Here is a 26176-nt window from a genome sequence, read left to right as displayed (position 1 = left end):
GCAGAAGCCGCGTTAGTGATACAGGGGTCTGTAAAGGTGTCAACTGGTTGCCTATTTCCTACGTTGTTGCAAAGCCTTCATAATGCCGCCGGCTGGGAAACTGCTTGGATTCTTAATTTGGAGTAAGGACAGGTGTGCTTATGTTGTCAACAATGCGCACCATTTTACCTAATCCTTTGAAAACCTGCATTTTAGATGAGCACTTTGTGGCCCTCACCCAGCACCAGTGCATAAAACAAGAGTGAAGGAGGGCCTCGGGTACTCCACAGAAGCCGAGGCTTCTCAGTGTATCAGAACTTGAAGCAGTGGTCTAGATGCTACTGGCAAGTCACAGCAACTCTAGTCTAAAACTTTCATTAAAAAAAAAAAAAATGCTGTTCACATCAGGAGGAAGGCAGTAAGACAAGTTCGGGGGGCTGTGTTCCCAACTAGCTTTTCACCTAGGCCTTCTTCACAGTGAGCAATGATGCACCCCCAAATGCTGCTGTCTGCTATAGAAACAAAACAAGAAAAACTATGCTTATGGCAGAAAATTGTTAGAAAGCCAAAGTAGGGGTGTGGCCTCTACCAATACAGCAAATGTCACCGGAACTTCCCTGAAACGGACCCACTGGAAACTAAGTAGTATCCCAAATTACCATACATGAAACAAAGGCTCTTCATTTTAAGTTTTTAATGAAAGTTGTATATAAGATTACTTTATTCCTGCATCTTCTCAATGGTTTCTTCCTTGTATTTTCCCTTTTCCTTTCCTACTTGGCGAGATTTGGCTTTACGTTCAAGGATCTTTTTGCGATCTTTGTCCAGCTTTAGTCTAGTGATAACCACCTGCAGAAAAACAGACACTTCTAAACAATACAGATCACATGGGAAGGCCCAACATTCAATTCCATTTACCAAACCTAGGTAATAAACACCAAAACATAAAATGATGAACTCAAAAGTGCCAAAAAAATGATTCTTCAGCTCCCAAATCAAACCCATTAAATGTTCACTAATGCTCTACCAACAGAGAAGAGGCAATGTGATGTCAGTGAATTTCCTCGTATCCTCTTCTGTGCTTTATTAGAAAATCTGCTTCTTTTTCTATTGCAAAATATACCACTCACTCCTCTCATCCTAGTTTTATAAGCTAACCAAATCTCACAGTTTTGTTTCTATACCAACTTTAGAGCCCTAAGATTGGAAAGCCTGCACTCATGCTTCAACCTGCAAAACCTTCAATGAAGTCACAGTACAGATCTTATTTCAACTCATCACTAAAGACCTGACTGTGATAAATTTTAGTCTTATGAAGAAAGGTGAGGGAAGAGAGCACTGAACTAGTTCTGGAAATATAGCATGGCGACCAAAAGAACATCTCTGCCATCACGGAACTTCTATTCTAGAATGGAGAGATGGAATGATGGAGAACAGATGTGAAATCACGTAATCAGGTGAGGCGCTACTGATAGGGCTACATTTGAACAAGACACCAGTAAGAGAAGGGGTAAAAGTTATCTGGGTATAGAAGTGTCCCACAGATAACAGCAAGTACAAAGGTCCAGAGGCAGGAGAACTTAAGTTGTATAGGTGTGTATTTCTCAAACTTGAGTGTTTAAGAATCCACTGGAAGGCTTGTTAAAACAGCTCCCTGGGTTCCATCCCCAAATTGTCAGTAGAACTGGGAGAAGAATTTGCAATTCTATCAAGTTGCCAGGTCACCCTGCTAACCAGTGGATATACTCTGAACAGCATGGCTGTAGGAACAGCAAGGCAAGTAGACACATGGAGAGTGGAAGATGACATGAAGTGGTGTGAGGGGTGATCGGGTACCGTCTTATAGGTCACTTGATGGTTAACAAGCAGACAGGATTCTGTATAGAACGTACAGCAGTCAACAGGTCTTATTGATCAATGTGGGGCATATAATAAAAAAATGACACCTTGGCCTGAGCAATTAGGAGCGTAGAGCTGTTATACACAGTGATGGTGGCAAATCATGAGGTTAAGGATAATATCAGGAGTTTGAACATGTCAGGTTTTAGATAACAATTAAGACACCCATGTTGAAAAAGACAACTGGATTGGAGATCTAGGTTGGAATCATCTGCCAGGTCCTAAGACTGGAATCAGAGATGACTACAAAGGCACAAACTGAGGCACTATCATGACACTTATAATCCAGGGGTAAAGAACATGGCAAAATGTTAATAGTGAATTGTAGGTGAAAGATATGCAGGGTTTTACTGTATAGTCTTTTGACTTTTCCGCAGTGTAAAAATTAGATTTGTGGTCCCCACTTAAAATCTTACAAAATAGCCCTAGCTGGTTTGGCTCAATGGACAGAGCATCTGCCTGCTGACTGAAAGGTCCCAGGTTTGATTCCGGTCAAGGGCACATGCCTGGGTTGCAGGCTCGATCCCCAGTGTGGGGCGTGCAGGAGGCAGCCAGTCAATGATTATCTCTCATCACTGATGTTTCTATCTCTCTCTCTCTCACCCTTCCTTTCTGAAATCAATAAAAAATATATTTTAAAAATACCTTAAAAAATAAACACTTCAGCATCTAAACACTCACCAGGTGCCATTACCTTAATATTATACGTAAAACTGCAAGAGAGAAGTTAGAGAGTAATATTGGAGAATTCGTATTGAAGTCCAGGACAGGTACCTGCTATGGGAATCAGATCACATTTTCTATCTCGGCTTAGATTATCACTCACTATTAATCTGATCTAGTTTTGAGCTTCAGGTTCTCTCTATTAGTAAAGGGCTCAATACCTACTTTGCAGGGTTGTAAAGCTGCCTTGCTGCTCACTCAATTGTTTAATGCACCAAAGCAAGCAGGGTATAAGCTCTATTTCATCAAAAAATTACCCCACTACCTAGATTTTAAGCTCTGTTCATTGTTGTTATTGACCAATCAGGTTACTAAGCTTTTGAGGAAAAAGCACTTCAAATATACACATATAATGATGGTTAAAGACCTTGATTTCATAAACATTTTAAGTATCAGAATACTCAATTCACATCTAAAACCTATTTCCATAGGACTGTTCTATAAACAAGCACTCACATTTGCAAGCAATAGCTTTCATGCCATTCTCCCCTCTCAAGCATTCTCAAAAACACCTACCTTGCTGGGGTGAATGCCCACATGAACAGTTGTACCATTAGCTTTCTCCCGTTGCACTCGTTCAATGTAGATGACATATTTCTTCCTGTAAACCTGGACTACTTTGCCAATTTGCTGCCCTTTGTAATGTCCTCGAACAACCTGAGTACAGATTCAAAAATGACAGATATAGATAAAAAAACAAGATTAACCTTGTAAATCAGGAACCACTCTATCAGATCTATAGGACCTCTCCATTTTGATTTAGTTAATAGAAATAAGCTAATAATTCTATCTCTAGCTTTAATTAGTCTGCAAATGAACCACACCCCCAGAGAAATCTACAGTGATGGACTGTGCACCCTTATAACTGATGGTTCACCAATAGTGGTGGGCTTGTTAAAAGCCCCTGGCTATTTGTAGCAAGTGGAAAACAAGGAAATTGTTATTCCATCTCAAAGGGAACAGTAGGAACACGTATATTAATTCACAACCCATTGAGGTGTCCAACCTAGTGCCAAAGAGTGGGCAGCAGCAAGTATTTAAGGAAACAAACCACTTCCTCCCCAAAGGTTAACTGACAGCTTGTCAGGAGGCAACCCAAAGTGCTTCTGGACAGATGCTCCTTTCCAACTGGACTTTCTTGCATTAAGAAGAGATGCTGAAAGCAGAAGACTGACTCCCAAATCTAATGGCAATGTCTGCACCTGCCGATGGCTGTTCTCAATCCATACCACTTTTGGGGAACTAGTTCCATTTACTTAAACAGGTGCTAGCCTCATGAAATATTATTGCTGATACGCGAGCCATTTTAGAGACTGCTTAAAGCCTTGCTGCAGGTTACTGCTAAGAAAGAAACATTTATAGAAATGTCCACTTACATAGATTTGACACATTATTTTCTGGTAAACTCAATCACATGAAGCCATGGTTCTGTTAGAACTTCTGCATCTTAATTTTTAAAAATCATTAAATTTATTGGGGTGACGTGTATCTGGATTTTGATTCAAAGATTGTTCACTGGTCCTCAAATGCCTCTTCAATGACCAAGCATACCGAGAAAAAGATAAACCCAAATGTTCTAGTTCTGAACTATCCTTCTTGCTCTCCTGTTTAATCATGGCTGCATCTGATGCTTGGGGTCAACTGGCTTTCACCACAGAGTAAAAAGCAGCATACTTTTGGTTTGTTTTCAGTCCCTGGCTCAACTTTTGCAATCCTGTTCTGGAGCAACTGTCTCCGGTGTGTCCCTCGCAGAATGCAGTCCCTTTTCCAGGCCAAGTGACCCAAACACAGTACATACCTGAACTTCATCATCCTTTCGGATGGGCATGGACCGAACATTGTACTTCTGTCTCAGCTCTTTGGAAAGAGGAGACGACATAATCTTCCTTCGAATGTGGGAAGGTGCATTGAAATGCCTTTTACGGTTCTTGCTCCGGTCAGAAGTCACAAAGGGATTGAACTTCATTTTGACTAAATAAAAAGTTAAAAAGAAGGGGTAAATGACCAAAACCCCATTCACTTTCCAAACAAGTAACAGCAACAATTTCATCCTGAAAGTTTAGAACGCTCACAGAAACTGTCGTGTTAACTCCATCACAAACTACTTGAACTCAACGGCCCATCAACTGAAGCTTGAAATTCTCAATATTTTGCTTTACTGAAACAACTTCAACATTTGTTTGTGCAATAAAGTATTTTCCATTAGTAAAACAATTATTTTAGTTATTAAATTTCTTGTTTACACTCTCCCACTCCTTAAGTCCTGCCACAGGGCTTTCATCTCTAATGAATTAGGGCAAAGCTGACTGACAACTCAGTTCTTCAAACATCACGTTTTAGAAAGACCAGCCAACGTTAGCGTTAATCTTACACGGGCTTGAGTGTAAACACATTTAGCTCCCTCCAAAATTAATCAGGCCACCCATCCGGAACCTGGAAAATGCAGATTTTAGGTCCAAAATCCCTTTCAATGGGCGGGCGCGGTTTGAAAATTCCGTGGCCTTACTAAAAGTTACTTCGAGCCCATTCTTTAGAAACTACACTGCCTAGACCTGACTCCAAATCCACAGGCCCTCTCCCCTCCAGCTCCCGTTTCCGAATCCCAAAATCGTCTTCTCTTCCCTTCCCCAGCCTGGCGGCCCTGGAGCTAGTGGGAAAACAGGTCGAAACCATCACGAACCCTCTCCCTGGCTGCTACTCGGCCGCTGAGCGAGTATTGGGGGTCCCGAAGTCAAGAGCCACCGCGCCCAACAACGGATGGCGGCGGATTACACGCGCTTTCCCGGCATATCCTCACCCGCTGGCGCTCCTACGATGGCCGCAAGAGGGAAGAGACCCACACGCTGTTTCCGGTTCTGTAAGTTCACGAGAGCTCTCGCGATACCGAGGTCTAGAGCAAGAGAGGAGCCGAGTTTGAACGGGAAGAGGAAACTAGGGGAAAATTGATGACTAGTGCCACCTCACGGCTAGGAGGGGAACTGCGAAGAACTACAAAACTCCCTTTTCAAGGTCCTGGTTCCTTTTTTTCGGAGCTCTGGGTTCAGCAGCTGCGTCCTCTGGGAAGGATCGTTCCCCGGCGAGTGGCGGGGACTTACAGGGTCGGACTGCCCCCGTGGCTGCTGAGAAAACGAGCGGCCCCAGGAGACTCCTGTCCCTTCGCTCCTGAGCGCCAGGACAGGGGACACTCCACTATTCCGGAAAGGACTGGTGCTATCTTTGACCGCCAGGTGGCGCTGGGACCCTCGCTGGCCGGTCACCTCGGTTACCTGGCCACACCATCCCCGCCGCAGCCAAAGGCGTGGGCGTGTCGAGTGCGCGGGTCCGGACGCCTCCGGCCGCCCACACCCCACGGCGGGTGCTGAAGGTGCCTCCGGGCCCGCCCCAGATTTCGTCCGGGCGGGCGAGGGGCCTTCCGAGGACTGGGGCCACCGATCAGTTTCAGTTTCCCACTCCGCTCAGCTGGCCAGAGCCAACGTTTGTAACAAGCCTGCAGGGGATGCCCTCGACCACACTTGGAAGGAGCCTGGTGTGCGGACGCCTTTCCTTTCTGCATGATCCGATGGAAGCAGGGCGGGGAGGGGGCCCAGGGGTGCGCTCTTTAACATTGGTAAAGCGGGACACCATTGACGGTGGGGGTGGTGGTGTCTTTTTAAAAATATATATATATATTTTATTGATTTTTTACAGAGAGAAAGGGAGAGGGAGAGAGAGTTAGAAACATCGATGAGAGAGAAACATCGATCAGCTGCCTCCTGTACACCCCCTACTGGGGATGTGCCCGCAACCAAGGTACATGCCCTTGACCGGAATTGAACCCGGAACCTTTCAGTCCGCAGGCCAATGCTCTATCCACTGAGCCAAACCGGTTTCTGGGCCAGGGAGGGGCGGGGGGGGGGGCGGGCGGTTCTTGATTAAAAATGTGGTCTATATTGTAATCGCTTTTGTTTTTTTTTAATAAAAGGAAATTCACTTCTTAGATCATCGTTGAATTTGCATCCTCTTTTCTTACTCATTATGTTAAAAATCTAAAAAAATAATTTAGAATTATATTATAAATTATAATGTACATATTGCTTAAAAACACAGTAAGTAATTCTCAGGGGGGAAAGGGGTGTCTGTGTGGGGGTTATGGGAAGAGACAGGACAAAAATCATACACCTATGGATAAGGACAACAGGGGGGGAGGGAACCGGGTGATGGGGAGATATGGGGGAAAAAAGAAACAATTGTAATAATCTGAACAATAAAGATTTATTTAAAAATAAAAAATAAAATAAAAACACAGTAAGTAGGTACATAATTACATGAACATATTTTATTGTTAGTTTGTAAATTAAATTAATTTGATTGTTATAAAGTAACTATATTTTAAAAATTATTTTAATCCTATATTTCTTTCTAAATAATAACAATACTAACTTGTATTATTTTTCCTCTAAATTTGCCGTAACGTAAGTCGTAAGTGTCACTTTCAAGGCCGGCGCTAGACTTTTTGCCGCCACTATATAATATAAATAATACGAGTACTGTCTGCTAAATTCAAGAAAATTTATGTATTTATGAAATAAATAATAAATTACTTACCTAAATTATCTGAATAGCTGATTTGTAATGACATCACTTGTTTAACTAGCTTACTAGCACGCAGTACGATGTGTATCGTCTGAGAGACAGTTACAAAATGTTTTTGTCGTTGCCAATCCCAAAAAATGTCATTGTTCATTAAGTCCAAACAATGGTGGTCGAATTCTAACAACTGATCAACGATGCGAACTTTGATAAGCAGTTCTCGATAATCAGTTCTCAACAATTATTTGTTATTATTAAAGTTTAACATTATAAAATTAACAAAAATAATATAAAACTCATATCCTGGCTAAATAGCCACATGGCCGCCGAGAACCGTCTATTCCCTTCCCGTTCTCCTGCCGTTCCCTAGCTTGTCGTGCATTCTTTCCAACAATCGGGACTTTTTTAAAACGCCGCGGGACGCGGGACAAATTGTTAAAAATCGGGACTGTCCCGCCAAAAGCAGGACGTCTGGTCACCTTATCCTAGAGGCTAACAAATTGCAGTGTCGAGCGAACGTCAGCCCCGCCGCGCACCTGCAGGGGCTCGGATTCTTTTGAATGAACAATACAGGTGTTGCACTGAGGGGAGGCGGATTTTTTCCTATTACATAAGACGTAGCGAGCTTGCTGAGTGCTGGGGCCATTTTTTTTACTCCCTTTACATTTTTAGATCCTTTAATACACTAAGTACCCTTGTGATGCTGGTATTGTTGTCCCCATTTTACAGATGGGGACACTGAGCCACAGAAAACTGAGAGGAACTTGTGCAAGGTTATACAGAACCCAGGGTTATAGATAAACCCAGCCCCTTCTGGTAGCTATATATAGTCCCAATTGTGGGAACCCATTAGGTGAGTCAAAGAGTGAGGAGCCATAGACTTGAGGGCCCAGAGTAGTCAGTAAAGGACATGTGTGTACATGATTTAGAATAGTCGCAGATTTTACTTATAATTCAAAATTTCAGTGAGAGTTACTCTGCGATTCGTTTCAACAAATGTTTATGGAGCATCTTTCACGGGTCAGCCTCGACCTGGACACTGAGCTACACAAGGACATTAGCCGAAGAGTCTGCCTGCAGGAAGCTCAGGTCTAAGCCGAGAGACAAGCAATGAAATCAGCAACCCCAGGATCCCAGGAGAAGTGCAGGCTGAGCGCCGGGGCCCTGGGTGTCCTTGGTGCTTCTGCGCTTGTGCTTCGGGTCGGAAGGGGGCGTTGGGGTCAGGGAAGGCTTCTGGGGTGAGGTCATCCTTGACTGAGGTTTGGAGAATGTAACATGAGCTCCACGCACAGTGGGACCGGCTTGAGGGGAGGCATGGAGGTGTGAGGCAGCATGACACATGGTCTCCGGCGCCAGGCGCTGGGGTGAGAGGCATTCAGGGGGAAGCCACAGGGCTCTGGGTCCAGCTGAGTGCGATTTGGGTGCTGAGAGCCACGGGGGCTCCCTTCCTGGTTTTCACGGACTCGCCCCTTCTCTTCTTCTTCTTCTTTTTTTGTTGTTTTGTTTGTTTTTTTAATATATATCTTATTGATTTTTTTCACAGAGAGGAAGGGAGAGGGATAGAGAGTTAGAAACATCGATCAGCTGCCTCCTGCACACCTCCTACTGGGGATGTGCCCGCAACCAAGGTACATGCCCTTGACCGGAATTGAACCTGGGACCTTTCAGTCCGCAGGCCGATGCTCTAGTCACTGAGCCAAACCAGTTTGTAAGAAGGGCCCCTTCCCTTCTTATCGTCCTTACTAGTTTCCTGAACTCTCTCCTCTCCGGGTCTCCCCATCATCTTCCTCCCTTCTCACAAAGCCCTCTGTGTTCCTTCAGCACCCCATCATTTCTGCCCCAGGAGGTCATCTGTCCCTCTCAGGCTCCCTTATCTCCCCCCTTCGTCCAACCCTGAGTCATCAAAATTAAACCTCCAGCCCAGCATTTGGACACCATAACCGCTTTGTACAGCGGGAAGATGACGGGGGTACACATGGTACACACAGACGCAGATTACCGGTGGCCTGGTTATCGCGTCTGCTTATCGTCACGAGTGTCTGTGGGGTGTTTTGGCTCTCCCCTGCGTGATCCTCTGGCCACCTCGCCTGGCTGCCCACTCTTTCCCTCTCCCGTACATTCCTCTTACATAATCTGAAAGGTCCTTTCAAACTGGCTCTTTCTTCTTCTTCTTCTTTTATTTTTCTTAAATAGGGGAGAGCGAACACAGTCCCCCACCACCACGAATTATGCAGTCGGGTTTTCCACATTTGGGGAAACCGCAGGGGTCAGCACATGCGAGTGCCAGGGATCAGCCTCGCCCTGGGAAAGCCACCTTCTGATCATGGTATCTCCCCTGCCAGGTCAGTATTGAAACTGGCTCTTTTGGGTCATGTTGAAGCTGGTCTTTATGAAGCTCCAAGGCACACCAAAGCAGGAATTATCCAGATTCCAAGCCTACATCCCTGGACTAAACCCTTTTTCCAGACACCAAAAGCATCACGTGTATTTGTTCCTTCATTCGTTTGTTCATTCATCCACTCATACATTCTTCAAATACTTACCCAGCGTTTATTCTTTCCTAAATTGTATGCCAAGCTTTGGTGTGATCTTACCAAGATGAGAGGACTTAGCCTCTCCTTAAGGAGCACCTTGTCCAGGAGGAGATGGACTTGGCCGCAAATGCACGTGATAAAGAATCCTGGGAAGATGATGGGATGCAGTCGGTTCTCACTGAGCGAGGGGGTTGGGGAGTCTTCACAGGTAACCCTGGGACTGTTTCTGGAGCTTTCCAGGGAGAGGGAGCTGCGTGAGCAAAGGCCCGGCCGGGGGCCTGCACCAGCACTGCTTGCTGGAACCGCAAACAGTTCGTGCTGGGAATTAGTTGTGTTAATTGTACTGGGTTAGAAGGGGATCAAGGCAGGTGAGGACTTTGAGGATGGGGCAAGGTTGCTTGTTTTGTGCCCCCTCCCCAAAAAGGACATTTGGACTGATGAGGTGGTGAGAGGGAGAAGTGGAAAGAGTAGCAGAGCTGTCTGTCATCGGCAGGGGAGAGGTCACCGAGGGGAGAGGTCGTAAGACTCTTTGAAGGCGCAGAGGTCTCTAAGGTGCATGCCCAGACCCCACCAGCCATGTATGGCTCCTTTACTCGGCAGTCCTAGACTGTGCAAGTATATATCCGCGTAAAGTTTATTATGAAATTTTAACTTGCACCGCTGAAAGTTGTTTTCTTCTTTGTTTGTCTTTAAGAAGGAATTTATTGGGGCATTGCTAACAAGAAAAAGCAGGTTGTGGGCATGAAGTCTAAACCACCAGCAGCAGTGCCAGGTGGGAAAGCCCACATGTCCACAGCCCTGGAGTTGATGACTTTGTTGTTGTTGTTGTTGTTGTTAATCCTCATCCGAGGATATTTTTCCATTGATTTTTGGAGAGAGTGGAAGAGAGAGGAAAAGACAGAGAGAAATACATTGATTGGTTGCCTCCTGCACGCGCCCTGACCAGGGCCTGGGCCGGGGAGGAGCCTGCAACCTACGTATGTGCCCTTGACCGGATTCGAACACGGGACCCTTTGGTCCGCAGGCCGACGCTCTATCCACTGAGCCAAACCGGCCAGGGCTGATGCTTTTTTTAAAACATCAGGTGAGGCCCGGCTGGCATGGCTCAGTGGCTGGTTGAGCGTAGACCTATGAACCAGATCACAGTTTTATTCCCAGTCAGGGCCTATGCCTGGTTAGTGGGCTCGATCCCCAGTGTGGGATCCCTAGGGGGCAGCCGATCTATGATTCTCATCATTGATGTTTCTACCTCTCTCTCCCTCTTTGTTCCTCTCTGAAATCAGTAAAAATATATTTTAAAAAAACACACAACACAATCCATCAGGTAGGGCCCAGCCGCTGTGGCTCTGTGGTTGAGCATCGACCTATGAACAAGGAGGCCACGGTTCGATTCCCAGTCAGGGCTCATGCCCAGGTTGCAGGTTCCATCCCCAGTGTGGGGCGTGCAGGAGGCAGCCAATCAGTGATTCTCATCACTGCTGTTTCTATCTTTCCTTCTCTCTTCCTCTCTGAAATCAATAAAAATATATAGAAAAATTAATAAAGAAAATTGTATTAAAAAATAAAACATCAGGTAGGGGGGAGAAAGATGTAAGTTGTTTGAAAGAATTTACATTGGCTACAGATAAGATCGGTGGAATAAGGTGAAGGATGGGCAACAGTCTGAAAAGTTCATGTGTGAGCAAGAATGGAGACTCCTGGGTGCAGCGGCGCCGGCAGAAATAGCCACCTGGAGGTTAATTCAAAGTTCCAACACCAACATGCACTCAGGAATATAAGCGTTCTTGTTGCTTTGCCTTACCGTTGTTAACTGATCAACCCCTTCTTGTCTCTACCTTCCACCCTGTTGTAATTTAATTTAGGACATCTCAGAATTTTCTCCTTATCAAATGGGAGGTGGCTGTGGGGTGTGTGTGTGTGTGTGTGTGTGTGTAGGGGAGGCAGGGAAGAGGAAGAGTCTACCTTCAGCCGCAGGCCTCCGCCCATCTGTCTGTCTTTCCATCGAATGGTATTTTCCTGTAGTTCCCTGACCCCAGGGAGGTTGCTTAAAGCAAAAGGTTTTATTTGAGGAAGGGTAGAGAAGAATAAAAACAAGCACATTAAATGATGGGGCCCAAAGAAATCCATAGGAACTTAGGAATGCTGAGACTATTCAACTTTTTACCTCGTTCCTGGGGTGCCTGGTAAGCATAAGGTGTCACACCTCGAACCAGACAAACCAGCCCCACGGAGCCAGCAGCTCGCACTCTGGAACCGAAGCGCAAGCCGTGTGGCAGCTCTCAGTCTTGGGGCCGGCTCCTCACCAGGCCGTGGGTGTGTACACTGCAGATGTCTGTGGCTTCTAATACAATTTTTCAATTGGATTTTCCAATAAGTAATATGTTTACTTGGTTCAAAAATCAGAAAGTGTTAAAGGATAAATTTCCCCTCTCATTTCACCATTTCCTCTAACCCTTCCACCATTCATCACATAGTTTTTTGTGTATTTTCCTAATTTCCTTATGCATGAATCAGCAAGTAGGAATGGAAATTCTCATTTCCCCACTTCCTACACACACTGTGGTACCTGATGCCAGTGTTCCACACCTGGCTTTTTCCCGTCGGCCATTGTATCCTGGAGGCTTTTCATGTCCGTTCACAGACGGCTCCCTTGTTCTTTTTAAGTTTTACAGCCAGTCCCATCGACTGGCACGGAGGCTTCCCCAGTGCTGTGTTATTGTGACCGACACTGCAATCACAGAACAGTGTGCATATGTCACCCCCCGTATATGCACGTATGTCTGTAGGACACATTTCTCGATCAGGAATTGCTGGGCCAACCTGGAAATTTTGATGGATAATGTCAGACTCCCCACCCTAGGGGTTTTATCAGTATGGATGCCCACCACCTCAGCTGCTGCTCCTCGGCGCGGTCAGCGGAGTGGGCTTTCAGACTTCCGGCTTTGCCAAGCGAATAGGTGAGGACGGGTATGCCGGGAGAATTTTAATTGGCATCTCCTTCACAAGTGTGGCCGAATAAATGTGTAAGAGCCATTTGCACGTGTGTTTTCAGATTTTGTCTTTTCCACCCAGAGTGAATGATCTTAAAAGTTCAAGCTCGGAGTGTCCCACCTGCATTTGCAGTGTCTCTGGAATCTTTGAGAAAATAGATACCTTTATTTTAAAAATAGCTTTGGACATTCTTTGAACATAAGAGAAGTGCCATCTACAAGCCACTGCTGGACAGGGTAGTATGAAAACACTACAGGTATTTTGAAATTAATTTTTGACAAACAGCAGAATCTAAAATGAGGTCCCCAGAAACTCATGACAATGTTGAAAGCAGCCTGGCTGAGGTTAAAACAGACTCGTTAGAGTCTTTTTTAAAATTTGACGTTTGTATTCCTGTAATAAATATTTCCCCCATGAATCCAACTGTATTCCCCCAATAGCACCTACCGGTGTGCTCTTCTCTGGCCTTGAAAAGAGCATAAAGAAGTCCACACGTGCCCTGACCGGTTTGGCTCAGTGGATAGAGTGTCGGCCTGGGGACGCAGGGGTCCTGGGTTCGATTCCGGTCAGGGGCGTGTACCTTGGTTGCGGGCACATACCCATTGGGGAGTGTGCAGGAGGCAGCTGATTGATGTTTCTCTCTCATCGATGTTTCTAACTCTCTCTTCCTCTCTGTAAAAAAATCAATAATAATAATAAAAAAAGAAATCCACACGTGCTTTAAGTCAACCCTCCCTGTGTCCCGAATGTTCCCCATCGCTTGGGTCCTGCTCCTGATGTGTCCCAGAGAACCACCACTTCAGGAACCGGGGAACCAGGAAAGAGGCAGCGTGCTATTTCTTTGCCCACAGGTAGCAGACTGCCCAGAGAGGTATAGGTTGTGGAGGGCTCAGCAGGGGTCAGCTGTTGGCACACCTGGATACAAACAACCACTAGTTTGAGGAAGTATCTGGAGGTTGTTTTTGTTTTAGCCCTAAGACTAATGTAAGACTAAGGCCCAATGACTTATGGGCCTTAGTAAACAGAAAAGAGTTGTTCCCGAATGGCTTGCTCCCCAGTGGTCCTCATCAGGGATCCCCCAGGGCAGCCCAGGGTGTGGTCCCCAGGTGACGAGGCCTTGCCCAGCGGCTGACAGCACCTGGGTTTCAGGATTCGTCCAGAGGGTAGTGTCCCTGACAAGCAACGTCTGCTTCCTTCCCCACCCTTCCCTACCCAGCCCAGCCTGGGAATCCACCTCGCAAACTGGCCCAGCTGGTGTGGCCTCTAATGAGTGGCTGGTTCATGAGGAGGAGGCCTTGGGCTGGGAGAGGTGGGAGCCCCAGGGGTTAATTTGCCCACATAGTTCGTAGTTGATTCAAGTCTCGGCCATTAGGCTTCTGCACTCCCTGTCTTCCTGTCCATCCTGGACGACCCAAGGCTCAAAATGTGGACCATTCCTTGGGCCTGGGAGGCTTGGGGAGCACTCGGCTGTGTGTGTGGGCCGTTCTGCTGGCCTCGGCCCCTGTCAGCAAACCCCTGTTTCCCAATCTGGGCCCTGCTCCCAGGAAGACCTTGGTCTGTTACTTCCCCCGGAAGCCCTGGGCCCCAGCCTCTGAGATCAGCTACTTCCTCGGGGAGGTCACCTTCCAGGCTGGCGATTTGGGGGTGGGAGGGTGGGGGGTGGGAAGGTGCACAGCGGTCCGGCTGTGAGGGTCAGGGGTGGGCACTGAGATTCTGGGGAGCACGTGTGCTTTGGGCCCCTTCTGTTTGTGAGAACAAACCAGAGAATCCTGGGTGGGAGTTCTGGCCTGGTGGGTCCTGCCATCAGGCCCCCATCCAGCGGAATTCCTTGTCACCTGGCTCCAGGGAGCCCACCTGGCAGGTGAGAACTGCACCTCAGGGCTGGCCACCCATCCCCCCTGGCTCAGGCCCAGCCTAGAGGGGGAGCAGGCACCTGCGGAGGCTCCCATCGCCCTTTGACCCTGGCCCCGAACCTGCAGTTTCCATTTCAGTCCAGAGCTCAGGTGCTCAGCTCAGCTCTGGCCTCCCAGGTCACCAGCCCAGCTTCCCTGTCACGCCGAAACCCCTGGGAGCAAGGAGCTGGAGGCCAGGCGATGCCACCACACTTCCAGGGAGCACCATCCTCATGCCCTCTCTCTGCTCCAGGTCTCCCCTCTGCCCGCAGCACCGCAGGGACTGCGTCTGCACTGGGCCCTCGGCCCCTCCCAGGCGTGGCCAGCCGGGGTGTGGGGGTGGGGCGGCTTCCGGAGCAGGTGCCCCCACTCACGCCTGCTTCCTCACCAGCAGCACCCAGGGCAGGATGGCAGCGACCACCGCCACCACGGCGATGAGGGTGATGAGCAGGAGGGCCCGGGAGCGGCAGCAGAAGGAGCGGGTGGAGCTGGGCGCGGGGGCCGCCTCGGAGAGCTCGGCCAGGCTGCGCCGCGGCAGCACGCTGTCCTGCTCCCCCAGGGGCATCCCGTGGCGGCTGATGATGAAGATCTGCGGCTCCCGGGGCAGGCTGGACAGCAAGTCCAAGGGCAGCTGGGGACTCGGACCCGGGGAGGCTCTCCAGACGGGCTGGGCGGCGGCCGTGGGGCCGGTGTGGCCCCGGGCGTGGGCCGCGGGCGGCCCCGGGGGCAGGCCCGCGGGCACGGCCAGGGTCTGGGAGCTGCGGTCCAGCATGGAGGGCCAGCGGGAGCTCTTCTTGCTGAGGAAGGTGACGTAGCGGCAGATGGGGCAGACGATGGTCCGCTGGACCTGCCCGTCCACGCGGGTGGAGAGGAGGTACTTGACCAGACAGTCATGGCAGAACACGTGGCCACAGCTCAGCGTCCGGCTGGCGCCCTCCAGGTCCCGGAACTTCTCGTAGCACACGGGGCACTCGCTGCCCGAGCTGTCCTTGCTCTCCCCTTCTGACATGGCCGCCCGGGAGGCAGGGCCTCCGCTGCGGGTGGGAAAAGCCCGGAGCGTCAGTGCCATTGCCCGCCTCCACTCGCCTCCCTCACCCCCTCCCGCTCCCCCCCCTTCCCTTTCTCCTTGCCTCCCCCCCCCTCCCCCCCTCTTCTGGGCTCCTCCTCAGTGGCCTACCTGAATCCAACAAGAACTAGAGCTAAGACCCCTGGGAAGAGCCGAGGGGGCGCTTCTGGAAGGGGGGCTGGGGGGCCGATGAGGAGAGGTCCCAGCCCAGCCACCCTGGACTCCGGAGGGAGGCGGGCAGCCTCCCTGGCCCCTCACCTCTCACATGACACGCACACATGGTGAGGTCACCTCACCTCTTCCTGGCTCCTCCCAGGAAGTGAAGCCAGAAGGCCCAGGTCCCAGGGGAGGCGGGTGGCTGAGTGGCTGCTCCCCCAGCCTCAGTCCAGGCCCCAGGGTGGGCCTGTGCCCCGAGGGGCTGAGCTTTTCCAGAAAAGCCTCCGCTGCCCCTCAGTCTCCTGCCCAGCGCTGCCGGGTCCGCTGGTCTGTGTCCAGCCCGTGGCTGCATTCCTCTGTGCTGTGTGCGGCTGTTTTGCAAATAAAGCGCAGAACTTACACAGCCGCACGCCTGCTGGCGCTCTGCGCAGTCACGTCAGGGAGCCGTGGGCTCATCCTCCACCTGCCACAGCTCAGCCATTCTTCAGATCCCTGGAGGCCGGCCTCGGAGCCTTCGGATGCACCTCAGCGAAGGCAGAGGTCCGTCCTGCGAGTATGTCTGGTCTTGTGAAGGTGGCCAGGAGCCCCGGGAGCCACGCCTGGTGGGAAAGGACATGAGTGCCCAAGTGGCATGGAACGGTTTCGCATCAAAGGTACGGGGTCACCACGAAGTTACAATGTGGGTTTTAAAATGTTCTCAGGGTGGGCCGGTGTGGCTCAGTGGTTGAGTGTTGATCTAAGAACCAGGAGGTCACGGTTCAATTCCCGGTCAGGGCACATGCCCAGGTTGTGGGCTCGATCCCCAGTAGGGGGTGTGCAGAAGATCAGTGATTCTATCTCATCATTGATGTTTCTATCTTTCTCTCTCTCCCCCTGCCTCTCTGAAATCAATAAAAATACGTTTTTAAAAAAGTCCCCAGTATCACAACTGTGTGGTCTAAACTCACCCAGAACAGCCTCGTTAGGGGAACCGTGATCACCTGTTATCTGCACCAGTCTGTCCTTTCGTCAGTGACATTAGACCCCATCCATCCACCCAATTACTCAACAAATGCTTATGGAACGCCTGCTGCTGGCTAGGTGTTGAGCCAGGCCCTGAAGATAAGCAGAGACCAAGAAAGTCCTCTGTAAAACTTTAGAGCCTAATGGACATTTATGAATTTTCTTGGAAAAAAAAATTTTAAAAAGGAGGAATGATGCCCAATAGCTTAAGTTGTTTGGGTAACAGAGTTAGGCATCACGATAGGCAAGAGAATTAAAGCAGAAAAACGAGAGAATGCTAGGAGAAGACAGGACTTCTGAAGTTAGTTAGTTAAATTTAGTTTGTGGGGTTTTTGTTTGTTTGTTTGTTTGTTTTTAGAAAGAGTGGATGGGAGGGGGGGGGGAGAGAGACATTGATTGGTTGCCTCCCACAACTGCTGCCAGAGATTGAGCCTGCAACCGAGGTACATGCTCTTGACTGGAATTGAACCCGGGACCCTTCAGCCTGAGGGCCGATGCTCTAACCCCTGAACCAAACCGGCCATTAGCCGTGTCAGGAAGCACTATCCTCCTTGGGATCAGAGGCTCTTCCGTGTGAGTTTGTGAAAAAGTAAAAGGGATTCACAGGATGCGAAGGACAGCCCGTTCTCACCGACGGCCTCTCTGGGCATCCTTCCTCCTGCCTGCGCTGCGGGAGAGGCGTGCCGTTCAGCCTGGACGCCGCCGCCTCCCACCTCCTCACCTCCTTTCTCAGCCTCTCTCGGCCTCTCCCTCCTGGGTCCCTCCCCTTCTCTTCACTTCACTTCGCACTTGATCCCGGAGTTCCTCTCAGGGGCCTGGATGTCTTGGGTGCCGGGTGGGGAGAGGGCAGCAGGAGAGATGCAGGGACACGCTCTGGTTTGGCACAAGCTCGCCAGACAGCAATGCCAGGCGTTCTCCCAGCGGCGCTTCGGGCACCTGCGGGAGGGGAGGCTGGGAGCCTCCCGGGCGAGGTGGGCCCACTGCGGAGCTAATAATAAATAATTACAGCAGCGACTGTTTGTTGACACGAGTTACGCGCTTGGCATTTTGCATTCCTTCCTCATTTGATCCTGACGGCGCTGGGAGGTAGGCATTATCTCCATTTCACAGATGAGGGAACGAGGCTCGAGGCTGAGGGTCAGGAGCTTGTTCCAAGTCACACTGCCAGCCCAGGGCAGCCCCAGGGTAGGCAGCCCCTGCGGTACTGCTGCCCCCAGCAAGGGCCTCCGTGCCTCCGTGGGGGCATTCCAGACCGTGGTCCAGGGAGTAGATGAAGAATCGGGAGCAAGATGGCAGAATAGGATGGCCCAGCCCTCAGACCTCTACAGAAACACTGATTTAACAGGTATCCAGGGATGAAAGCCCCTCGCAAGAGCTCCCCAATCCGGTTGGATGCAGTAGATATGTACAGTTTTGTTGTATGTCAATCAGACCTCACTCAGTAAAGTGGTTTTAAAAAACGAATAGATGAAGACGCATCAGTGGGAAGGTGACTGCCTAAACTTCCCTTCTCCGACGGACTCTAAGCAGAGCTGCCACTCCAGCGCCCTGGGAGGCAGGGGAGGACAGGGCCGGCCCAGGGGAGCTGGCCTCATGAAGCCCCCGGGGCCAGCTTCACCCACAGCAGCCGCCCATTGTGAGGACTGGTTGGGGTGTCATCCTCCCCGGACCCCCTCCTCTCCACCTTGGACAGTGAGCCTGTGAGGCAGAGCCCTAGAGTTTCAGCTATGACCACTTCTCATCCCAAGATACTGTACACACACACACACACACACACACACACACACTCCCACACCCTGCATCACTCCAGTTCAGTCCGGAACCTTGCCAACCTCCGCCTGGATCCTGTTCCCACCTGCCCCCGCCCCCCCCTCCCCCCCACTGGGTCCCCAGACTCACTGTGGCTGAGGCCAGGAGGAGCAGCAGCCACCTCTCCGCCCGCCCGGGGCCTCTTCAGGGCAGATCCAGCGCCCAGAGGTGCTGGGCTGGCAGCACGTCCCCCTGCTGCTGTCACTGTGACAGCCGCCGCCGCCGAGGCATTCCTGATGACTGACAGGCCGGGAGGACAGCGCCAGGAAGTGAATGTCACCCAACCCGTTTGAGGCCAGGAGGCTCTTGGCATTGCCCAGGGGGTTGGCAGCTGCTGGAGTCACGTGATCTAGGAGCTGCGAGGAGAGGAGCCCCTGGTTGAGGAGGAGCTGGGGATGGGAGCTCCGGACAGGCGGGGGCTCTCCCAGGAGGCAGAGACCCAAGACCTTTGAGGCTCCCCACAGATGGGTCTTCCCATCCCAACAATAAGCCAGTCTTGTTCACAATCTTCCACTCTCCTGGACTCATTTCAGCAGTCCTCCCCCCACCCCCCACCATGCCCAGGGTGAAGGGGTCAGATCAACCTCAGGAAGGCTATGATACCCAAAGTCATCCTATATAATAAAAGGCTAATATGCAAATAGACCGAACGGTGGAACAACCAACCAACCAAACAACTGGTCACTATGATGTGCGCTGACCACCAGGGGGCGTGCGTGGAACATGGCAGCTGTTGGCCGTGGTGGGATGGTGGAGCAGGTGAGTGGGGGCGCCAGACCAAGGTGGGGCGCTGGTCTCTGTCATCAGGGCGAGCCTCTGGTGGTTACTGAAAATTCTTTGCTCTGGTGTGCTGCGGTCCCACCTGGCACTCGCACTTGCTGCTGGCGCCGGAGCCGCCGCTCACACCTGCTGCCAGTGTCTGGTGCCGGTCCAATCACTCGGTGCCATCAGTGGGTGCAAGTGGCGGCTACGGACTCTGATCACCCCTGAGGGCTTCTCTACCTCTCCCTGCTCCTGAGGGGCAATTGGGGCAGCAGCTGCCGCTCCCACCTGCTCACACCCCCTGCTGGCGCTGGCCCCAATGCCAGAAGATAGGGGCCACGACGGGAGGGGCCAGATGGGGGCACAGAGGATGGACCGAGACCTGCCCCTGGGCCCACCACAGCCTTGCAGCCCACGGTTCCTTTCCAAGGTGCATGAATTCGTGCACTTGGCCCCTAGTATACAAATATTTGGGTGATGTGCCTATGTGTAATTGCCATTCATGAAATGCTCGAAGAGGCTCAGAGTTCCAAAAGACCAAATACCACTGAGATAAAGAATGAAGCAGAGCTTTGCACAGTAGCAGTACTGTGGCCAATGAGGTTTATCCAAGGTGCAATTATTGCTAATTGAAAACTTTTCCCAATACTCCACCATGACGACTTGGAATATAGTCAGCACTGGCAATTTTTGATGGTCTCTATGGAGACTGAAAAAAAAAGAAAAAGAATGAGGCAGAGCCCGACCGGTGGGCTCAATGGTTGAGCATTCCAGTCAAGGCACATGCCTGGGTTGCGGGCTCGATCCTAGTGTGGGGTGTGCAGGAGGCAGCTGATCAATGATTCTCTCTCATCACTGATGTTTCTATCTCTCTCTTCATCTCCCTTCCTCTTTAAAATCAATAAAAATATATTTTACACACAAAACAAACAAACAAACAAACCCACAAAACAAACAAACAAACAAACCCAAAATTATTAAGAAAAAAGAATGAGGCAGAGTAAGACCAACGAATTAGAAACGCACACCTGCATGGGAAGAAGTCCCTGGTGTCATGTGAAAAAGAAGTACGTTTCAGAACTGTCTGCATAATATGATTCTATTTATAGAAATGATAATAACATGATCCTTTTTATAGAGAAAAATTTGGAAGAAGAGGCATTAAACTTGATACTAGCTATCTCTAAAAGGATGTTATAACTTAAACATTCCTGTGACATTTGAATTTTCACCCTGAATATGTCTTTCTTTCATGATCAGGGAAAAAAAAAAAAATCATCAAGAATAAGGCAGGAGTGAAGCCAGGCAGGCTGGAAACCATTTTGGGGAATTCTCTCCCAGTCCTCTGGGCACTGGGGGCCAACTCATCAAGACATTGGTTTTTCTGCCCTGCTGGTGTGGCTCAGTGGTTGAGCGTCGACCTGTGAACCAGGAGGTCATTGATTTCCCCATTAGGGCACATGTCAGGGTGGCAGGCTCAATCCCCAGTGTGGGACACATAGGAGGCAGCCGATCAATGATTCTCTTTCATCATTGATATTTCTCTCTCTCTCTCCCTCTTCCTCTCTGAAATCAATTAAATTGAAGTTGATTTTCTTTTGAAAAAAAAGAAAAGAAAAAAGGAGGTTCCTGGATCCAAGGCACAGCCAAGTATGAGTGTGACCCCGTAGGGTGACCCAGGATGGCCCCTCCCCCACCCGGCCTACCATGGCTGCCTGGAGGCTGGTAGGGAGGACAGTCGGGGCAGTGCACTCAGCCACCTCGCTCAGACATGGAGATGGCTGGGTACCAACTGCTGTGACAGTCTCTCATGTTCTTTTCCCAGGAGCTGAATCGGAGAGGTCCCAGACCATCCTCGATTTAGCAAAGAGAAATGCAGGCTGCCCAGGAAAATTTGTATTTCAGATAAATAACTTTTAGTATAAGTATGCTCAGTGGAATATCTGGGACGTAATCATACTAAAATATTATTCGTTGTTTTATCTAAAACTCAGATTTCACTGGGCATCCTGTGTTATTTTGCAACTCTAGGCCCAGGGAACTCCCAACTTTCTCTCCTTCCATCAGCCCCATGCCCCCTTGACAGCGTGGCTCACGACCCTGCCTAGAGCTTCCTGGGGGCCCCTGAAAAGGAGTCCCAGACACTCAGCGTCAATGCCCGTGTGCCCCTGGGTAGGGGACTGAGCCAGGTGGACTGTCTTCAGACTCAGGCTAATGTGATGTGATTATGGAGTCATAGGAAATTCCTGAGGCTCCCAACTCTTTTCCACCAGCCTGCCATGAAGCTTAACTTCGAAGATTACCTTAAATATATAAATACGTATTATCATAGTCTGTCATGGTTTTGTGTTCCAAAATTAGAATTCCACTTTTAAAATTATATATAATGTGTATATCTATATGTACACACACACACACACACACACACACACAGAAACTTAGCGGAGAGAGTAAATATTCAGCTGGAGAAATCTCAGCTTGGCTTTGTTTATCAGTTGGGTCTAACCATCTAAAAGGTGGTGAGGGGAGGGGACGTAGGGCTGTTAATTTTTTTTTTCTTGTTAATCCTCACCTGAGGATATTTTTTTCCATTGATTTTTAGAGAAAGTGGAAGGGAGAGGGAGAGACCGAGAAAAACATCAATGTGAGAGACACGTTGATTGGCTGCCTTCTGCACGTACCCCAACCAGGGCCGGGGAACCTGCAACCAAGGTATATGCCCTTGACTGGAATCGAACCTGGGACCCTTCAGTCTGCAGACTGATGCTCTATCCACTGAGCCAAACCGGCTAGGGCTAGGGCTGTTAAGTTTTGACAGGCAGAAGGGGATTTGTACTCAGAGTACAGGTTTGTTAGCCAGAAGAATTTACACTATAGGATCTGATAGTAGGGATCTCTGGGAAACTGAGATCAGTACATGAGCATTCACAAGAGCTGTGTGTGTGTGTTTATATAAAGAGAAAGTGCCATGGACCTTTGGGTAAGTTACTTAATCCCTTTGGGCCTCAGTTGCTTCATCTGAAAAATGGGGATAATAATAGAGACCATTTTGGTCTATAGGATTGTGAAGAGCAGATGAATGGATGCAAATAATGTCCCTGGAACCACACCTCTTATGCATTAAGGTCTCCAGCAACGTTATCTGCCATGATCATCTCTGTCATCGTCATCATCGTGGTAAAGAGAAGGCTGAAGAGAGGCGATAGGGCTTGAATACCTCCCACTGGCCAGTCTGGGCCTGGCTTGATGAATGAGGTGTCTGTTGCAAATCCCACCACCCATTCTATAGTGCCCTGTCTCTCTCAACAGGACACGTGTGAATGCTCGCGTACTGATCTCCATTTGTGCGAAGAGGACAAATGCAGTCCGACTGGTGTAAGACTAGTTTTACAGCTTAGGGAGGGACGGCGCGAGTGGCTTCTGCTCCATTCAGGCCACTCGGCCAGTTGTGTGCAGTTCTGGGGTCACATTAGAGGGCGTGTTGCTGAGGCACTGAAGCATGTGCTGGACGTGAGGCCAGCCAGGATGGGGATGGTCCGGAGACCACTTTGGACCCATAAGTAGACCTGCTTTGGAAAGGCCTCTCTGAAGGAGGGAGCTCCAGACCAGGGGAGAACCGGCGGAGGCGGGCGGACCCCCGGCTGCCTGCAGGCCTGCTTCCTGCCTGGGCTGAAGAGCCAGACCAGGATAAAGGTTCCCGGATCCACGACTACCTGGAGGACTGACGAAAGATGCAGATGTCCAGGCCCTGTCTCAGGACTTAGCAGGTCTTGGGAGGGGCCTAAGAAACTCTATGTGTATTTATTTATTTAATTGGATGGATCAATAAGTGGATTGGTATGTGATAATGCAATAACTGCATGCTAAAGGTGGAAATTAAGTATTGGATATGTACATTCTCATTGTAAAATTCTTTCCACTGCTATATGTTCAGAAATTGTCACAATAAATACCGAAGTAACAATTTAATTTCTTGAATAAGTAATACATTCAGATAATTAAAAAAATAAAAGGGGCGCCCTAGCTGGTTTGGCTCAGTGGATAGAGCATTGGTGTGGACTGAAGGGTCCCAGGTTTGATTCCGGTCAAGGGCACATGCCTGGGGTTGTGGGCTCAATCCCCAATAGGGGGCATGCAGGAGGCAGCCAATCAATGATTTTCTCTCATCACTGATGTTTCTATCTCTCTCTCCCTCTCCCTTCTTCTCTGAAATCAATGTGTGTGTGTGTGTATATATATATATATATACTAGTAGCCCGTTTGCACGAAGATTCGTGCAATAGACCTTCATTCACCTGGCTGCCTGCACCAGTTTTCTGCTGGCACCGGGGATCCAGGCCTTGGCTGTGGCCACCGCCTTCTACCTTCTTTCAGGGTCCCGGTGCCGGCAGAAAACTGGTGCAGGTGAAAACTGCACCCTAGCGTCCCTGTGACCCGATCGCAGGAGGGAGCCGACCCCCCAGGTTGGCTCGCTCCTGCGATCGAAGCACGCACCGGCTGGCGCCCAAGGCCCGGAGAGCCCCGGGCGGCTTCCCGGGCCTTGGGCCCCGCCCGCACCCCAGCGTCCCTGCGACCCGATCGCAGGAGCGAGCCGACCCCCCAGGTCGGCTCACTCCTGCGATTGGAGCACACACCCGGCTGGCGCCCAAGGCCCGGAAAGCCCCGGGCGGCTTCCCGGGCCTTGGGCTCCGCCCGCACCCCAGCGTCCCTGCAACCGGATCGCAGGAGCGGTTCGGCTGGCTCCTGTGATCGGAGCAGGTGCTTCCCTGCAACGGTTTCCTGGTGGGCGTGGTTGATGGGCGTGGCTTGGTTGGTGGGCGTGGCTTGGGCGTAGCGAAGGTGTGGTCAATTTGCATATTTGTCTATTATAAGGTAAGATATATAAACAAATGAAAGGGCCCTGGCCTGTTGCTCAGTTGTTTAGAGCAACGTCCTGTACACCAAAAGGTTGAGGGTTTGATTCCAGGTCAGGGCACATACCTGGCTTGTGGGTTTGATCCCTTATCAGGGTGCATATGGAAGGAAACTGATTGATGTTTCTCTCTCTCTCTCTCTCTCTCTCTCTCTCTCTTCATCTCCTTTCCTCTCTTTTTGAAATCAATAAGAACACACCCTCAGGTGAGAATTAAAAACAAAAACATATTCTCGAGTGAGGATTAAAAAAAGAAAAAGGAAAGGTGGCCAAAGACCCGCAGTGAAGATTTCGTCCCCTCCCTCTTCCCTATCTGCCTGTTTCCTATCATCCCAAAAGGCAACCCTAGCCCACCTCCATCAGAAAATGAGTGTTGGTGAGAATGCGCAGGAATTCTAACTCTTGTGCACTGCTGGTGGGAATGTAAAATGGTACAGCCGCTAAAACATTACAATGGCTTCTCAAAAAATTAAAAATAGAATTACCACATGAGCCAGCAATTCTACTTCTGGGTATAGGCCTAAAGAATTGAAAGCAGGGACTTGAATAGATATTTGTAAGCCCACGTTCATAGCAGCATTAATCACAGTAGTCAAAAGGTGAAAGCAATTGGTGTCCATCGACAGACAAATGGATAAACAAAATGCAATATAAGCATATCCTGGAATATTATCCAGTCATGAAAAGAAGGAAATTCTGACACATGCTACAACATGGATGAACCTTGATGCCATTATACTCAGTGAAATAAGGCAGTAACAAAGGCAGATACCGTATGGTTCCACTTGTATGAGGGACCTAGAGCAGTCAAATTCATAGAGACGGAAAGTTGAGTGGTGGTTGCCAGGAGGGACGAGGAGCTATTGTTTAATGGGTACAGAGTTTCAGTTTCGGAAGAAGAAAAAGGTTTTGAAGATGATGGTGGTGATGGTTGCACAACAATGTGAATGCATTTCATGCTACTGAACTTCACTTAAAAATGGTTAAGATGGTAAATTTTTATCACAAATTTTAATGAAGGGAACCACTGTCATTGGTGGTTATTCTTGTGCATTTTAGTTATATTTGTATTTATTGAAAAGTAGTGCACCGCTTACTCCCTGTGCCTCTTGCTGTCCTACCTGACACCACATCTTGGAGCTTTCTCCTTTATCAGCACACTAGAGGCCCAGTGCACGAAATTTGTGTATTTGGGAGGGTCCCTTAGCCCGGTCTGGTCTGTGCCCTCTCACAGTCCAGGAGCCCTGGGGGGAGGGGGTGATGTCCGATTGCCGCGAAGGTAGGAGAGGCTCCCGCCACTGCCACTGTGCTCCCCAGCCGGGAGCCAGCTTCTGGCTGAGTTACACTCCCCTTGCAGCAGCACACTGACCACCAGGGGGCAGCTCCTGCTTTGAGCATCTGCCCCCTGGTGGTCAGTGCGTGTCATAGTGACCGGTGGTTCCACTGTCAGTTGATTTGCATATTAGCCTTTTATTATATAGGATGACAGTCTGAGTTTTTTTAATCCAAGCGGTTAGCATCCTCCCAAGTCTGGTGTGGGGAATGGCTGGGTCCTGGGGTAGCTGGGATACATGCTCCTTCCTCCTAGCTGGGCAGAGGAGGGACCAGAAGCTGAGGCAGTTCTTTCAGACAGAGACACTCGCCCCCCCCCCCACCACACACACACACGCACATCTTACAGTGTCCCCCTGTAGCATTCTCTGCACCAGCATCCCCGGGGAAGGGAGGTCCCTGCCAGTCCTGGCTCTCCTGCTCCCCAGGGAGGGACTCTGGGTGCCCAGCAGCAGGGGCCCTCCACAGCTCTCTGCTCTACCTTCCCTCCACCCCCTGTGGGGACAGGGTGGGGGCAGCAGGCAGGGGCTACCCTAAGAGAAGAGAGTCA

General features: G+C 49.7%; 2 protein-coding genes and 2 non-coding genes across 5 annotated transcripts; 1 reads left to right on the top strand and 3 right to left on the bottom strand.

Moving 5' to 3' along the window:
* Positions 1-656: 656 nt before the first annotated feature.
* RPL26 (ribosomal protein L26) lies at positions 657-5487 on the bottom strand. 2 transcript variants are annotated; one of them, XM_008153470.3, is made up of 4 exons: positions 5399-5487; positions 4400-4572; positions 3118-3258; positions 657-828 (listed from the first exon to the last, which is right to left on the bottom strand). In XM_008153470.3, the coding sequence occupies exons 2-4, from the start codon at positions 4565-4567 to the stop codon at positions 700-702; spliced, it is 438 nt and encodes a 145-aa protein (XP_008151692.1). In that variant the 5' UTR covers positions 4568-4572; positions 5399-5487; the 3' UTR covers positions 657-699. The 2 variants fall into 2 exon arrangements, with proteins under 2 accessions (XP_008151692.1, XP_054565578.1); XM_054709603.1 differs by lacking the exon at positions 5399-5487 and adding an exon at positions 5282-5392.
* A 3873-nt stretch (positions 5488-9360) lies between these two features.
* On the bottom strand, positions 9361-9520 carry LOC114227077 (U1 spliceosomal RNA). Its single transcript, XR_003613174.2, has one exon. It is a non-coding gene; the product is annotated as a U1 spliceosomal RNA (small nuclear RNA).
* Positions 9521-14957: 5437 nt separating this feature from the next.
* On the bottom strand, positions 14958-15599 carry RNF222 (ring finger protein 222). The gene has a single exon (XM_008153592.3). The coding sequence runs from the start codon at positions 15594-15596 to the stop codon at positions 14958-14960; it is 639 nt and encodes a 212-aa protein (XP_008151814.2). The 5' UTR covers positions 15597-15599.
* A 4351-nt stretch (positions 15600-19950) lies between these two features.
* On the top strand, positions 19951-20091 carry LOC114227089 (U4 spliceosomal RNA). Its single transcript, XR_003613184.2, has one exon. It is a non-coding gene; the product is annotated as a U4 spliceosomal RNA (small nuclear RNA).
* Positions 20092-26176: the final 6085 nt, after the last annotated feature.

This window comes from Eptesicus fuscus, chromosome 20 (genome assembly GCF_027574615.1).
Source record: "Eptesicus fuscus isolate TK198812 chromosome 20, DD_ASM_mEF_20220401, whole genome shotgun sequence".
Classification (NCBI taxonomy): Eukaryota; Metazoa; Chordata; class Mammalia; order Chiroptera; family Vespertilionidae; genus Eptesicus; species Eptesicus fuscus.
Note: the sequence above shows the minus strand (reverse complement) of the source record. Positions and strands in the feature narration are given on the sequence as shown.

Excerpts from the sequence above, each read along its gene's own strand:
- RPL26 (XM_008153470.3), bottom strand. The coding sequence starts at position 4,567 with ATGAAGTTCAATCCCTTTGTGACTTCTGACCGGAGCAAGAACCGTAAA. Across the intron at positions 3,259-4,399 it reads GAAAGGATGATGAAGTTCAG|GTTGTTCGAGGACATTACAA; the intron begins GTATGTACTGTG and ends ATCTGTACTCAG. Across the intron at positions 829-3,117 it reads TGGGCATTCACCCCAGCAAG|GTGGTTATCACTAGACTAAA; the intron begins GTAGGTGTTTTT and ends GTTTTTCTGCAG.
- RNF222 (XM_008153592.3), bottom strand. The coding sequence starts at position 15,596 with ATGTCAGAAGGGGAGAGCAAGGACAGCTCGGGCAGCGAGTGCCCCGTG.